General features: G+C 42.7%; 1 protein-coding gene and 1 non-coding gene across 2 annotated transcripts; one reads left to right on the top strand and one right to left on the bottom strand.

Annotated features, from left to right (window-relative positions):
• Positions 1–222: 222 nt before the first annotated feature.
• ZNF229 (zinc finger protein 229) lies at positions 223–9,843 on the bottom strand. The gene is made up of 5 exons (XM_045531488.1): positions 9,439–9,843; positions 9,211–9,269; positions 5,477–5,603; positions 4,733–4,828; positions 223–3,529 (listed from the first exon to the last, which is right to left on the bottom strand). Exons 1-5 carry the CDS (start codon positions 9,470–9,472, stop codon positions 1,296–1,298), a joined length of 2,550 nt encoding a protein of 849 aa, XP_045387444.1. The 5' UTR covers positions 9,473–9,843; the 3' UTR covers positions 223–1,295.
• A 5,557-nt stretch (positions 9,844–15,400) lies between these two features.
• Positions 15,401–15,510, top strand: LOC123624897. Its single transcript, XR_006730260.1, has one exon. It is a non-coding gene; the product is annotated as a small nucleolar RNA SNORA5 (small nucleolar RNA).
• Positions 15,511–17,278: the final 1,768 nt, after the last annotated feature.

Here is a 17,278-nt window from a genome sequence, read left to right on the forward strand (position 1 = left end):
TTTTTTTTTTTTTTTTGAGACAGTCTCGCTCTGTTGCCTGGGCTAGTAGAGTGCCATGGTGTTGGCATAGCTCACAGCAGCCTCACACTGCTGGGCTCAAATGATCCTCCTGCCTCAACCTCCTCAGTAGCTGGGACTACAGGCGCATAGCACACCACCATGCCCAGCTAATTTTTTCTATTTTTTAGTACAGACGGGGTCTCACTCTTGCTTAGGCTGGTCTCGAACTCTTGAGCTCAAGCGATCCTCTCGCCTCGGCCTCCCAGAGTGCTGGGATTACAGGCATGGGTCATCATGCCCGGCCAGATTTGGTGAATCTTTTTTATCAGTGCTAATTTGACAAGTTGAAAATGGCGTTTCTGATTGATAAGATACTCTAATATCTGTCTGATATGTTTTAAAAAAAGCTAAGAAATGAAATGGGGCAAACCTATTCATGATAGCAATAAAACATCTTCCTAGAAATATACTTAAGAATATTCAGAATCCATTTTTAATTGCCTTTAAATATTACCGAGGGGTCACAAATACTTGACTAAATGGAAACAGTATTTTTTCAAAATGGGAAAGAAAATCATTTTGAAGATGCAAGTTCTTTCCAAATTAAACTATAAATTCACTGCAATGCCAATTAATCAACGCAATGCCAATCATATTTTGTTTTTGAAACTTGGTAAAAAGACATATTCCTGCAGTTTATCCACAGTCTCTCTGAGTGGCAGTTTACCTCTGTGAGATACAACACAATCAGAAAAACTGTGATTTAAATGTGAGGGAGACACATCACCCAGACCTGCCCAGAGAAAGGCTTTAACTGTTCCTGGCCTTCTAAAAATGAGTTGCTTCCATAAACATTAATGTCATCTTTGCATTTTTATAAAACTATCTTTTAAGAGGTACATATGATATTGGTTATAGTAAGGTGATAACCTTTTCCTACGTTGTCCCATTGGTATCACCCCCACCAGCAACCATGTCCATAATTTGCTCCTTGGATACTACTTGTACATTTGTTAAAGCTCTCTCCAGGCTGACTCTGATGACAGTGACGATTTTTATTAAGCCCCTCCTGTGACTATTCTGCTGAGCAGGAGACTCCTAAAGACTGACGTGTGTGACTGAAGTGCTACCCATCACACTTCCAGGTCTTCCCGCCGTGTAGACTAGGTGACGACTGTCTACATCAGCTCCTTCTGCAGCCCCTCCTGCCCATCACTTTCACTAGGTTTTCCTCCTGGGCTGGCCCTCGGATGAACAGAAAGTTCTGAGTTCCAACTGGAAACCTCCACTTATGTCTACTGAGGTTTCTCACCTAAGTGCGTTCTCTGGTGGTTTCGCAGACCTGAGCTATAACTGAAGCCTTTGCCACACTCCCCACACTTGTAGGGCTTCTCCCCAGTGTGGACCCTCTGATGGACGTGAAGGCAGGAGCTGCGGCCAAAGCCCTTCCCACACTCCTCACATCTGTAGGGTTTCTCACCAGTGTGGACCCTCTGGTGACCTTGGAGATGTGAGCTCTGACTGTAGCCCTTCCCACACATGTCACATCTGTATGGCTTCTCGCCAGTGTGGACTCTCTTGTGACTGAGGAGACCTGAGCCGTATCTGAAGCCCTTTCCACATTCGTAACACGTGTAGGGCTTCTCTCCTGTGTGCAGCCGCTGGTGGGTGCGGAGGTTGGAGCCGTAACTGAACCCCTTGCCACACTGATCACACGTATAGGGCTTCTTTCCCGTGTGCACGCGCTGATGTTTGTGAAGGCTTGAGGTGCACCGGAAGCCCTTTCCACACTCTTGGCATTTGTAAGGTTTCTCGCCTGTGTGGACTCTCTGGTGAATGAGAAGCCCTGAGCTGTAACTGAAGCCTTTGCCACACTCAGCACATTTATAGGGTTTCTCGCCCGTGTGGACCCTCTGGTGCATGAGGAGGTCAGAGCTGTAAATGAAGCCCTTCCCACACACGTCACATATGTAGGGTCTCTCTCCTGTGTGGACCCTCTGGTGACTGTGAAGGTCTGAATTCCGCCGGAAGCCCTTCCCACACTCGCCACATTTATACGGTTTCTCTCCCGTGTGGACCCTCTGATGGACGTGGAGGTCCGAGCTCCGGCCGAAGCCCTTCCCGCATTCGCATTTGTAGGGTTTCTCTCCCGTGTGCAGTCTCTGATGCATGAGGAGCCCTGAGCCGTAGCTGAAACGCTTACCACATACGTCACATTCATAGAGGTGCTGCCCCGTGTGACCCCTCAGGTGAGCCTGAAGGTACGAGTTGTGACTGAAACCTTTACCACACTTGTCACACTGGTAGGGCCTCTCGCCTGTGTGCGTTTTCTGGTGACTGCTGAGGTGGGAGTTACAGCTGAATCCCTTTCCACACTCGCCGCAGCTATAGGGCTTTTCTCCTGGGTGGACGTGCTGATGCTTGTGCAGTGCCGATTTGGCGCAGAAGCCTTTGCCGCACTCACTGCACGTGTAGGGCTTCTCCCCTGTGTGTAGCCTCTGATGGACGTGAAGCACCGAACTGTAACTGAAGCCCTTCCCGCACTCGCCGCATTTGTAAGGTTTCTCTCCGGTGTGAACCCTCTGGTGGACGAGCAGGTTTGAGCTCCGACCAAAGGCCTTCCCACACTCCTCACATTTATAGGGTTTCTTTCCTGTGTGCACCCCTTGATGAATAAGCAGAACTGATTTGTACCTGAACCCCTTCCCGCAGACATCGCATCTGTAGGGCATCTCTCCCGTAGGGACCCTGGGATGGCTGTGAATGCGTGTGTTCTGCCTCAAGCCCCGACCGCGCTCCAGACTTCTAGAGGATTTCTCTTCTGTGGGAATTCTTTGACGGCGGTCAAGACAGGCACTCTGCCTCAAGCCCTTCCCAAACTCATGATATTTACAGAGCTTCTCTTTGAAGGGCATTCTTGGATGGGTGGGAAGGTTTGAATCATCCCTCAAGCCACATTCACTACTTTTAAAACCATTCTTTCCAGGGTTAGGGTGATGAGGTGTGGACTTCTTAACACAGTCTTTTCTACATTTATCGCAGTTACACAGATTGTCTCTTTCAGAGAATCTGTGGGCATCATGACGATGTGATAACCAGTGGAAGCTAGAATCATCCCAATCACATCGATACACTGTATCTCCCATGTAGAGTGTTTTACATTTTTCTTGAACATTCCATGGCTCATTCACAAAGGCTTTCACCCAAGAATCTTGAGTTGGGACTGGTTTTATAGCTCTGCAGGATGGAAACTCTTGCTTTTCTACACTGATGGGCCTGTCCCCTTGTAGAATGTCCACCAAATTCTCAGTTCGAAAACCCTGAGTAGACGTTCCTTCCCACACTTCACAGGGGGCAGCATCTTCCGACAACTGAAAATCTTTCCCTTGAAGATTCATTTGGCGATCTTGACTCCTAGTTAATTCACCAGCCACCTGTTCCCAGATTTTCCAGGATGAGAACTCTTTGTGTGAAAGGAACCTTAATTCTTTTTCTTGAATATACTCCACATCCTTTCCATTCTGGTCTCCTATGGGGTTAAAGACAATTCAGAGAAGAGAACAAGTAAAGACTGGCTCAGGGACGGCAGGCTTTCAGGCTTGGACCAATAATGGCCTAGAGAAAAATTTAGCTTTGTATCTTATATTAGGGCACTTATTTTTATATCTGATGGTATAAAGGAAGAGGGTCCTATTAACAAACTTTGAAGCTAAATGCTAAAATGATCCTATTAGTAACAAACCATGTCTCATCATAGAGTTGTCATGCAAAAATAGAAATTCTGAACAGATTTCTACAGAGAAAATTCACTTTGTAATATGTTACTGCTAACAATAAAGGTATCTAACTCAAACACTTCTTATGTGCCAATGTACACATATTTAATCCTCAGAATAACACTGATGTAGGTGCCATTATCATCTTCTAGAAAATGAAATCAAGGCAGAGAGAAAGTGACCAAGTACATGACTCCCACCATTCTGTGAGGAAGTTGTGCAGCTGGGATTTGAATGCAGGAAGTCTGGGTTTAAGGCCCACTGAGCCCTCTCTCTGCACTGCCTCCCAGGAGGTCCTCTACTCCTGGGTATGTGTGAGCTGAACTTGGGGAGGGAACAAGGCACCAAATCCTCCAAGTGCACCAGCTGTGTCCGTGTCTGCTGTGAGCTGATTCAATAGGAATCCAATAGTGTTAAGGCAGGAAGATGTAAAAATTTGACTAATGCCCACTATTGGTTGCAAATGATAAAACTGTCATGTGTATCCTGTAGTTCCAGATGTCTTTAAAAATTTGTCCATGATTTGTAATATCCTTCATTGGCTATTTTTATCTTTTAGGGCCCAGGTAGTAAGCATCTGTTTATAACCAGGGACTTGTAGAATACTGGAGTCAAGTGAGAAATTCATCTGAGGACTTTCAGTATTCTAGAATAGTCTCTCTGCCGATGGCTTGCCTTAGACTGCCTGGCTGTTTCTGTCAGAGGGAGGAAAATCCAGACAGCCCTTACGCACTCTGGGTGTAACATTCTCTGAAAGGCAGGAAGGAACTTCCCCTGAAAGGGAAGGCAGGAACTGAATGACAGAAAAGAGGTTGCAGAGCAGTCACCTCCCATGGTGCCCGCAGCACCCACAGCCTAGCAAGGGCGGGAACTGGGGCCTCTTGTGTGATAAGCTCAGCCCCTCACTGCCTGGCCAGGCTCTTATCGCCAAGGACTCTAGACCCCATGGCTCTCACCTGCATATGCATCTCGTGGAGTTTCTCCATCTGTCACCCAAGCTTCTTTGTCTTGTTCCAAATGGGCTATCTTATCAGGTTGGAAAGGTTGTTGTCCTGAAAATGCAAGAAGATACAAGGCTGAGGCTCGTTACTGACATGCAAAAAATAATCTGAAAATGCAGTCATCCCGTGACCTGTAGGCCTTTGAAGAACAGACAAGGAAATGATTCATCACTGGCCAAATGAAACTGCTTCATAACAGTGCAGTGGACTGAATGTTTGTGTCCCCCTAACTTCCTGTGTTGAAACTGTAAACCCCATTGTGACGGTATTAATGATGAGTCTTTGGGAGGCAATTCTGTCATGAAAGTGGAACTCTCAGGCATGAGATTAGTGCCCTTATTAAAGAGATCCCAAAGAGCTCTCCTGCTCTTCTCTGCCATGTGAGTATGCAAAAAGAAGCCAGCAGTCTGCACCTCGGAAGAGGGCCCTTACCTGAACCTGACCATGCTAGCAACCTGACCCTGGACTTCAGCCTGCAGACTGTGAAAAATTTCTGTTGTTTATATGCCACATAGTCTATGACAATTTGTTGTAGAAGCCAAGCTCAGACAAACAGTTCTATATAAAAAGGACTTAAGCCGTGTAAAAAACAAAAACAAAAACAAACAACAACAACAACAAAAAAAAACCATTTTCTCTCTGGGGAACAAGAACACTCCAATAAATTCAGTTTCAATTACCCAGAAAGATTCCCCTCACCCACAGAGACCAGGTTCCTGAAGTTCTCCAGCATGACGTCTTGGTACAGCTTCCTCTGGGCAGAGTTCAGCAGCCCCAGCTCCTCCTCTGTGAAGACCACAGCCACGTCCTTGAAGGTCAATGGCTCCTACAATGTAAAGCACCATGAACATAGACATCAACTAAACCAAAGATAAATTTGGCATCACTAAGGAAAGCAGACAAGAAAGCAGGAAGATGTTCAGTTTGGCCAGTCAAATCTAGTCGATTAGTGGTTGGTGCCGAAAATTTGAATTCTAAACAAAATTCTTCCACAGATACCCAAAGGGTCAAGACGGGAACACTCACATCCTTTGCAAACTGTGAGCACTTCTGAGAGTGTTTTCCCAGAAATGGAATGGTTGACTCACTGGGTCTGTACATTTTTCAATTTGAGTCTAACTTATATATTGCCAACTTCTCCTCCAAAAAGACTGTGACAACTTACAGTTGCAGGAATGCTGAATTTTAGAGTGCCTCTTTCTGTACACACTGCAAAAATCACTTTCTCTGCCACAGTGATTTTTCTTCACCACTCATCTGCTCACCCCTCCATCAGCAACTGGGAAAATCCTGTCCCCACCCCCGTCCCCCACCAATACCCTTTTTATGGGCCTCCATGTCAACAAGTGACAGAAAGCAACTAATGTGTTTTTATGCAGCCATCTCCTCAATCAGATGAGACCCTGAAAGCAGTGATTCCAAACATGCAGTTTCAAACCATGCTGTGTCATCCTTAGTTACGAATTGTGTGTGGCCTAAGTTTTTTAAGCTAACTGCTCCAGTCCAGTGAGGAAAAAAATGGCAGTTATGTATTCTGCAATATAGTATTCAACTATATTGTTATAGTATCATTACTGTCTTCACATGGACTGTGACGTGCTTTCTTGAGAGGGAGACAATTGTATATAAGGACTTTCAGAATCATACTTTGCCTTCAGCTTGTCCCTGGAGTACCTATGACAAGGTATTACAAGTTAAGAGTGGGCTGATTTTTTTCACTTATTAATAATTTGACTCTTTTTTTAAACTTACTGATATATGTTTAATAAGAAGGAAGGCAAGGTGAATTTAGAAAGGTTTAGTGTGTACCTCCCACCATGCTACTCATTCAAGACACGCTGAGCACCTAGAAAACAAGGTTATGCATCAGGAATTAGAGAGATGAGTGAGAAAGACACAGCTCTGCCTTCACGGGGGAGTGCTGGCAGCCCCCCGGACTACTCCTGGGTTCTGTGATTCCCCAGGAGAACTCACAGGACTTCACGTATTGTCACACTCACGGCTAGGGCTTAATACAGTGAAAGAAAATAAAGTGCAGTCAGGAAAAAGAAAAGACAACGGGCTGAAGTAGGTTGACTTGCAAATGCATGATTGATTTAATAAGTGATATTGTCATAATTGGCTATGTATCTTGAAGAAAGTGTAGTTAAATGTCAACCTCGTGCCATTTACAAAAATAAATTACAGCTACAATAGAGATTAGACATTTTTAATGTGATGATTTAAGAGCCATTTTGTTGCCTTTTTGATTAAGCTTAGAATGGGTGTGGCCTTTTGAAACTATATATGAAGCCGGGTTTCCAAAAGGGAACTAACTATCGTTTCATTACATAAAAATTTTAAACTTCCTTATGGTAAAGCCACCATTCAGAAGGTAAAGAGTGAGAGAAAAGAACTGGAACACTTTTGATAGGCAAGGTAACAACCCTACTATTAAAAGAGCTCCTAACAACGTGATAAGAATTAATGAGAAAATAGACAAAAGCATTTCATAAGCAATTTACAGATGAGAAATACAGATACAGCCAATAAACATAGGAAAGGGTGCTTACGATGCTTACTATGCAGGGAACTACGAAGTAAAACGGGAAAGCTTTGCCATGCACCCCCTGTCGGATCAGCAAAAATGTTAAGTACTGATACATTCTTGAAATTGGAGGCGTGGCGAAAAACATGAATTACTATAATTTCTTCTCAAATACCCTGGCAATAATAATATTAAAAGTTTAAAAAACAAGTATGTGATATTGTGAAATATATATTTGGTCTTCACCACCATTTCCTGGAATAAAACTCCTAAAGCCTTAGAATCGCAAAGTGATGTCTGTTTGTATGCTAACGAGTTGACTGACAGCTGGCAGTCTTGGTCACCAGAAAGGAAAAAAAAAAAGTATAGGGACAATAGATCCAGAAGTTACACCATTTATCCAAGAGGAGTTCCAGGAGGACCCAGTGGATAAAACAATAGAAATAGTCAACATCCGGGCACAGAGAGAATTAATTAATGCCAAAAGAGAACAGAGCAATGGAAATAAAGTAGGAACCATGGCAATGATGCACGGCAAAGCATAAACACAACAGACCTTTCTGGACAAAATGACTAGAAATAAACCAGAAGGTGAATGGAGAAACCCATGATAACAAGTCCTGCACAAGATTTAAATGCCAGAAGAAAATGAAGCAACTCATACAAAGTCCCGAGTGTATGAATGAAGAATTTTAAGCCTACACAATTTGCCATTTGAACATAAAGGCAACAGACATTCTTAAACAGCGAGAAACTCAGAGGATACTGCAGCCACAAGTCTTTGGAAAAAGCAGTGTTTGATGACATTAAGGCAACCAACTGATAAATCCAGATAAAGCAGCTAAGGTAAAAGGAGAGGTGATGAATTCGTGAGATAGGATTGACACTCAACTGCTACTCAACTGGGGGAATTGACGGTGACAAATCAGAAGGTAACAATGACAATAACAACATAATACAGGAGAGGGTGGCAAGTAAAAATGGGCTAATTTCTTCAGATCTTAGAGCATGAAGTCAATCAATAATATTTTAAAATTAAAACAGTAAAAAAAGTGACTCAAACCTTCAAAATTCTTTCATAATCTCTTAAGGGAAGGTTTTAAAAAATAATCTTTCGTGGGGTGATAAAACATGTACTTAAAATTCTGCAACTGCTCTGATTTTTTTTTCAATTTAAATGAAAATTTAAGTCGATATATATGTCTATACTGAGAGAACCTATTCCCATGTCCTAATATTTTCATCCACTTTATCTCACTTGATAGCAGCTTAGGATCTAGACAACAGAATGAAACCATGATTCATCAATTCAATGGATGAACACGGAATCCACCCTAATTTGTTTTTTCTGTTATGAATGGTGCTGCAGTGACCATTTTTTGAACACTGGTTCTCATTTAGAATAAATTCTTGGAGTGGGAAATGCTGGACCAGAGGTATGCAGAACTTCCAGAAAGGCTGAATGCCCTTGCAATTATACGAATGTAACCGTGTCTCCATACTCCAACAGTGAATGTTGATCTTTCAAATAAGAGAAAGGTCCCATATCAGAGAATAATCCAGGCAGAGAAGGAGGATTCATTCTTTGGTGAGTCACCTCTTTGCATAATTTGGGCTCAGACCCCTACATGAAACTATTATTGGCAGGCAGCATGTAGAACAGAGTTGCAGATTATGGAAGTGTGCGTTTAAATCCAGGACTCACTGCTCATTTATTCATGTATAAAACAGGATTAAACCACCTTTCTCACATAGCTATTTTGTGGATAATTGCAATGAGACTTCTAAAGTACTTACCCAATACATTTTTTTCCTTTTCTTCCCTTTCACACCAAGGGAGGAAGATATATTTACTATCTTATGCCTGAAGTGGTATTTCTGGAAAGAAAAATAAAACTCAACCCACCTGAAACGTGGTCTCATTCTCCACATCTTGGGGAAGGGCTGAGGCTTGAGAATAATGAGCTGTAGGAAGAGAAGGAAGCCGTAAGAGGGAGGTGGTGCTGTTTGAGCTTCCAGACTGTCTGCCTTACAGCCTGGTTTCTTCTCAGCCAAGGCAAGTCCTCGTTCACCCAACATCTTTTCTTTCCATAACCAGCTTGGATTCTCCCTCCCCCACACCCTTCGTTCTCACCTCTTTCTGCGTGCCTTGAAGCCAAAGCCTCCATGGTCTATGCTGGGTTTTCTGTGAACAGCAGCGATTTTATTCTTTTATCTTCTTAAGCTGGAGAAGAGGAAACCCAGGCCGTCTTCATTCTTGAGACACTCCAATCCCTGACAAGTATCAGATGGATACCTGAGGTCAGAAGCAACTGCCTCTACCTTCAGTACCTAGAGACTTCTTGGTTCTCATGCTCTGGAGACCTGTAGGCTCAAGAGGGAACTTTGTCCGAGTCCTTTCTTCTGGGCCCCAAAGCTTGGGGGCTATGCTATGGTTCACATCCTCTGGATACTGTTCATTCAGTAGATTTCAAGACATTTAAAAATTAGCCGGGTATGGTGGCATGTGCCTGTAGTCTCAGCTACTCGGGAGGCTGAGGCAAGAGTACTGCTTGAGCCGAGGAGTTTGAGGTTGCTGTGAACTATGACGATGCCACTACACTCCAGCCTGGGTGACAATGGAAAAAAAAAAAAAAAGAAAAGAAAAGAAAGATACTGCTTGAGCCCAGGAGGAGTTCAAGGTTGCAGTGAGCTATGATGATGCCACTGCACTCCAGCCTGGGTGACAATGTGAGACTGTCTCAAAAAAAAAAAAAAAAATTTACTGAGTAGCTGTTAGGTATAGTCCTTGCTCTGCAGGGGCTCACAGTCCAGAGAGCAAGAATGTTGCAGATGGCCGAGGAGAGTCACAGAAGTGTCTTTCAGGAGGGCCCAGCAGCTGAAGTCTCACTGTGACACACAGGGCACTTCAGAAGGGTGGAGAGACCCCACAAACATATGTGCCCTGTAAAGAAAAACCTAGAGTGTAAAAGCTTTATTAATGCAATCCTGTAGGGCTTGTGAAAAATAAAATATGTCCTCAAGGATCCTAAAAGTCAGGATATAGGTTAGCAACCGTCTTCCAAATCAAAATTTTAACCTATTTTGTGTCATGATGCTCGTAGGTAATTTAATGATACTTATGGACCTCTACTTGGAATAATGTTTTAAATGCATAAAATATAATACACAGAATTCTTTATAAAGGTGATTATACTAAAATATAACCATATATATATATATATATATATATATATATATATATATATTTTTTTTTTTTTTTTTTTTAGACAGAGTCTCTCACTCTCTTGCCCAGGCTAGAGTGCTGTGGCGTCAGCCTAGCTCACAGCAACCTCAAACTTCTGGGCTCAAGCGATCCTTCTGCCTCAGCCTCCCAAGGGACTGCAGGCATGCACCACCACACCTGGCTACTTTTTTTCTATTTTTAGTAGGGCCACCACACTGAATTAATCACTCTGGGATCCAGCAACACTTTATTTTTTTCCTTTCTTTTATTTTAATAGATGTAGGGGATACAAGTTGAATTCTGTTACATGTTATATTCTATAGTGATGAAGTCTGATCTTTTAGCGTACCCATCACCTTTATAGTGTATGTTGTACCCCACAGAAATACTGTTGAAATTGCCGGTTACCACCTGTCACAGAGGCTCCCCTGGTAAGATCTCTAACTTATCAAAAGAACTGAGTAGCCTTCTGTTATTTACCTCTCCACCTTGCATGGGTCTAGCAACTGGGCACACTTAAGCCATTCCAGTAACAAGACGTGATACACAGAGATGAGAACTCTTGGAATCAGCTCAGAGCTAGTCAGGAGGTAGTGCAAAGACACCAAGCATGAGCTCCCTCCCTTCCCACCTTGCCTGACCTGTTTTCTCTTGAGATTCAAGCCTCAAGGACAAGACAAACAGATAAACATATTTGGGCAGCCCACTCTAAGATATTGCCTGGATTTTACTGCTTCAGGACCTCAAATCTCCATCTTTCTTCCAACTGCCTACACCAGACCTTTGTACAGCCCACTCTGATGAGCACCTTTCTGTCTCACTCCCTTTGCACACTGCCCTGCACTGGGGACTGATCTCTAAGGCTGTGTAGAATACAGGGCAACACACTATCCTATGCAAAGGCCAAAGGGGAAGGGCAGAGGCCAGAATGGAAACAAAGCCTCCGCACCAGTGCCACTGAAACTCAAACCTTCCACATTCTCTAGGACTGTGCTTTGCAAACTTTGGCCTGCTTAAAAATCACTATAAGCAATTACGGAAACAGATTGCTGGAGCCCAGCTCCACAGATTCTGATTCAGCAGCTCTGCAGTGGAGCCCAATTATCTGTGTTTCCAGCAAGTTTCCAGGTCATGCTAACACATCTGGCCCAGGGAACACATTTTGAGTAGCACTTGCTAAGTTACCTTAGCTTCCTTTGACTGGGTGATTTTCAGGGTTTCCAGAGGCTTCTAGTTTGTACAAAATTTCGTTGTGGTTCTTCCTCATGTCCCTGACCTCTACAAGTCAGGACTGCCTCAAGATTCAGTCCATGAATTTCTTCTTTATCTAAACTCATTCCCTCCCCTGGTGAGCATGTCTGCCTCCTGGCTTCAATAGCAGCTATATGCTGATGATTCAATGCCAACTTAACATGCGCAAGACCTAACTGCAGATTGGCCTCTAGAGATAATTCTCTCCTTTCAAATGAGCAGGCTGAATATTTTGGAGTGATCCTTAATTTATCTCTCTCATACTCCACATCCAATTCAACAGCAGATACCTTCAAATTAGAAGCAGAATCGGACCAATTCTTACTGCCACTGTCTACCATCATCTTTTGCCAGAATTAATGTAATGGTCTCCTAACTGGTCACTCTGTCCCTATTCCTGCCCCCTCCCCCACAGTCTGTTTCTTACAAAGCAGCCAGAATGATCTTTTTAAAATATAAAATTATATCACTTCCCTGGCTAAAACCATCACTTCACCCAAAACCATTCACCGAAGTCCTTTCAACCAGAAGACTTTACACTATCTGGCCTCCCAATGCCTACTTTCCAATTTATCCTTCTTTCTCATCCTGTTCAGCCCCTCTGGCCACCTTACTGTTCTCCAGCTAGACCAGTCCTGCACCCACCTCAGTGCCTTCATTTTGTTCCCTTGGCCTGGAACTCTCTTTCCCTAGAAGTCTGTTCCCCTCACCTGCTTTGGGTCCCTGTTTAAGCACCATCTTCACAGTGAAATTCATCCCTGATTATCCTACAGGAAATTGCAAGCCTGAACTCCCCAAACCCCTTCTCTACGAAACTTTGATCATCTGACCTACCGTCTATTTCTCTTATTTACTGTCTTTCTGCTCTGCGAGGGCAGCTGGGACTATCCTGAATTCAGCCTGCTGATACCTACCTCCTGGGTTCTTTTGATACTGGCTTTAGAGCAGAAGGAATTTTGTTCTCCAGTTCACTCATTTAGTACATTAGGTATGAAAAACTATGCTGATTTCGGGGGATACAATGGTGAGCAGGGCAGACATTTACTCGTGCTCATGCAGCTAACATGCTAGTTGGGAAGACAGTCCACGTACAAGGAAATTGTACTGTGTCGGGTGCTCAGGATACGGACAAAGATACATTTCTTGACTGTGTGGAGCTCCTACTGGTGGGGATAAAGAGAAATAATCGGGGATAAGGGCAATGGGACAAAGAGATATTGCAAAGGTAGAAAGAACAAGACTAGAAGAACAATTACATGTGGGGATGAAAAGGAAGAGAAATCAAATAAGAGTGTGGGGTTGAAGTTTGAGGAAAACAGGTAAATTATGATGTTACTAATAGAGCAAAAGGAGGATCAGAGTTTTGCAAGTTGCACTTTTTGTCTCAAAAATGCAGTTGTCAAAAGACTTAAGTTCAAACACTGATTCAGCCAAATTGTAGTTGTATCAACACTAGAAGAATGACTCAAACTTCTGAATGAATCTGTTCTTCTGTTAAATAAAGATAATAATTCTCACTTGCACAGCTGAAAGAATTCAGTCTTTCTCTCTTTCACACACATACACTATGTGAATAAAGCTCATAGCCCAATACTTGGCACGGAGAAAATTCTCAATAAATTACCGTTGCTGTTGTTCGTCCATCCCAGCACTAACCTAGGAATACAGGAATTTACTCATTTAATAAATGGAAAAGGAATTTGTTCTTATGGTGCTGGCATTCTGGTGGGCAAACTAGTCTACAAATAAGATGACCTTTGATTGCAAAAAGGGCTATGAAGAAAATAAAGCAAATGTGATTGATTCTTATCTAGCAATGAGAACGTAAGTTCTATCAGTACATACATGGCAGGTGTGAGAAGGGCAGCATTAAATCAGGTGGTCAGGGATGGTCTCTAAGAGTCCCATAAAAATAAATTAGCTGCACAAAGATCTGGGATGAGAAGAGTACAGAAGGAAGTGCAAGGGCAAAGGCCCTGACTTCTGCTTATAACACCACCTGGCCAAGTCATACTTGTTAAGTGTCTTAACCTTTCAAGCCTCAGCATTCTCAGCTGTGACACAGGGCAAGTACTATCTAACTAACTTACAAGGTTGCTCAGCAAATTAAATAGAAATATATTGATTCATTCAAATATTTATTGATGGGCTACCACATGCCAGGCACTTTTCTAGGCATACGTGGTGAACGTTCTAGCATGATACCTGGGATATAAAAAGCATGCAGTTAATGCACAGCATCATAGTTATTATAATAATTCCTACCCTGTAATTCTTCCCGAGCACAGCCCTGAAAGAGTGGATTTACTGACCACACAATCCACTACTAGGAGCCACGGAGAGAAAACACTGAAGACACTGGCAAATTCCTCAATCCTTAGAAGAAACCTATTTCTCAGAGAAGGCACCTGTAGCAAAGGGGCCTAAATAGGCATTTGTGAAAACCCCGGGATGAAAAATGAGGTCAGGAAAGCTGGCCTCCCTTTGGGAAGAGACATGGCATTGCCGCAAAACAATAGTAAGTAGAAGAACCAAAGTTCTACTCACCTGAAGCTCTGCTGGCTAGAGATCAGGCTTCCTCTTCCATACAGACTTCTCTGAGAAAGGAATAGTCCCACATAGGCAAAGCTGTGAAAGAAAAATGAGCCAAGGAATAGCATGATTTAATCACAATTCCCAACACAAGGCCAGGGGAAATCTCTGAGTGCCTACCTTCCTTTACCCCTCCTGTAATCTGCCCCTGATACTTGCTTCAAAAGTCCTGTCTACAATTCTACACTGACTGTAGCTTGCAGGAAACAGTGAGCATCAAGACACAATCTCCAGATTTGAATTCAGAGCTGTAAGTCTCACAGGCTGCGTAGCACTTAAGAGTGGAATTCAACCTGTGTGTCTGGGATGCTACAAAAAGCAGAGCCAGCAACCATAGAGCGAACAACTCTCATGACTTGTATCATGCTTAGTAATTTTCAAAGGAATACATACACAACACGAGGAATCAACTTCTGCACCCCTCTACAGAAATGACTTCCAGACAGAAAACTCTGAAATTACTACACAAGCGGTGGGCGGCTACCCTGAAAGAACTCTACATATCATGGATCTGCGACCGCCCAGACTGGAGTCGCCCAAATTGAGAGATGCTCATTTCAAAGCCAGATCTGCTGGCCTCTAACTGCTCCTTCCAAGCCTGGGGGTGCGTGGCGCTGCCGGCACGGGCCCCACCCCCCATCCCGTCCTGGGTGCATCTTCCTCCTCAAACCCCTCCTCCTTCAGGCCGATCTCGTCGAGATCCCCTGGCTCTGACCCTCAGCCACACGCCGCCCCTTTCCCCAGGTCTCAGAAAGCCGACCCTTATTGCTGAGGCCGGATCGATGACCCCCAAAGAGACCCATATCTCTAATATGCCTCACCGTTGCTTAAACTGCAGTGGTGCGCTGGACCGGAAACGGAAGTGTGCGAGTCGGTCGGTCCCAGACTACATTTCCCAGAACCCTCCGCGCCGCGGTCTCAGGTTCAGACGGTGCGGTAAGTGAACGTCCACATGGGGTCCTGCCCACTGCCAGGCTGAGGGCGGTGGGTACCCACGACGTTCCTGCACTCAGCTATGTGATACCGCTGCACCTTTCTTTAATAGTCTTTACTCGGAAGGCTGCCAGAGAAACTCTGTGACTCATGGGCCCTGTTCCTGTGTCTCAGGCTCAGAGAGAAATTTGGTTAGTGACACCAAAAAGGAAAAAAGCATATATTCAGCACTGATATTCGCTTTTTAGCAAATCTGACAATATTCTCAGACCCGGGATATAAATATAAAGTATTATTGATGGTTTAGTGTAAATTACATTTCAGTATCTATTTCAAAAGTAGTGCATATTTGATGCAAAAAGAAAATATTAAATTCCAAAAATGAAATTAAGTCTCCCGTAATCCTGGCACCCAGAAACAAGCATAATTAATATCTCGGCTCATTTATTTCCTGATTTACAGAAGTATATAAGCTTTTTTTTAAAAAAAAAAGCCTCTCTCCCTGAAAGGCATCATATTTTGTGACCCTTTTTTCCCTCAGACTACATGTATCATGGATAGCATTCCACATCACTAGATAATGAAATCATTTTAGATAGTTGCCTAAGATTCTTTAATTTTCACTACCTTGTCCTCCATATCAAACTAAAAATCATCACTTTCTTTAATTTTTCCCAATTTGGTAGACTAAACATGCTGCCTTATTATTGATTCAATTTCTTTGCTCATGAAAATATTGAATAGATGTTGATATATCAGTGGTGGGTGAATATTTATATCCTTTGTCCACTTTAAGCTTTTATTTATCTGTAAATGCTTCCTGTATACTAATGGTATTGACTCTGTTGTATATGATGAATTTTTTCTAAGTTGGAAATTTTATAAAGTAAATAAGTTAAAAAAAAACTCTTTATCTGACCAAATTTATCAGTCTTTCCATTTTGGATTCTACCTTTATTCCAATGATTTTGAAGACTCTCCTTACCCTGATTCCCAATAAGGGGAGATTTATATTCACATCTAGTGCTTTTATTGTTCTTTCTAATCCCTGTGTGATTTATTTCAGTGATGGTGTGAAAGAGAGATCTAGTTTTCTTTTTCACCAAATTATTGTCAAGTTTTCTCAATGGCATTTACTGAAAAATTCATTCTTTCCTTACTGATATCAACGCCATCATCATCACTACATTATTCTATATATTATTAATTAGGTATTTTATGGAATACAGCTCTCTTCCCATGACAAAGATAACTTCTTCTGTGTCACCATGAAAGTGTTCACTTAGAGCAATAACACATTTATCTCTCCATCTTTATTGTATTTCAAAAATTTTATCCTGGAAATCCTAGGACTCTCTTCCAAATAAACTTTTGAATTGTTTTGAAAAATTCTCAAAAATTATCAAAGGCACCCATTGCTTAGAAAAATAACCCAGTCACAGAATCCAAATCCAAAGCCTGGATGCATTTGGTCACAAACCCACCTTTCTTGAGCATGAACAGTTTTAGTTCCCACCTCATGTCCTGCCATTTTTACAACTCTGTCTCTGATGCTATCATCCTTCTCTTTGAAATGACCATCCTCTCCTTCACTTTTGAAATATTACCCAATATTTAAGGGACCCAATTTGAATATCACTTCCTCCATGGAATCTTTATGATTTCTGCATCATAATCAAATAAACACATCAGTCTCTGATTCAAAACAGAGTTTTATGTGACTATGGCTAATGTGATATGTCACTCTTAGAATTTTCTCATTTCCCTGGGAAATCAGTAAATTGGAGTTTCTTTATGTGCAAAACTAAGGACCAATCTCTGTAAGATGTGGGCAGATGAATCTGTTCCAAGCCCATCATGAAGTCTCAGCTCTCATCCTCCCTCATGCAAACTGCAAAACACTATGTGCAGTCCCTGTGCCAACTGAATGTGCAAATGATGTAATTTTTCACTCCATGTCAGTGTGCTATTG

This window comes from Lemur catta, chromosome 19 (assembly GCF_020740605.2).
Source record: "Lemur catta isolate mLemCat1 chromosome 19, mLemCat1.pri, whole genome shotgun sequence".
Classification (NCBI taxonomy): domain Eukaryota; kingdom Metazoa; phylum Chordata; class Mammalia; order Primates; family Lemuridae; genus Lemur; species Lemur catta.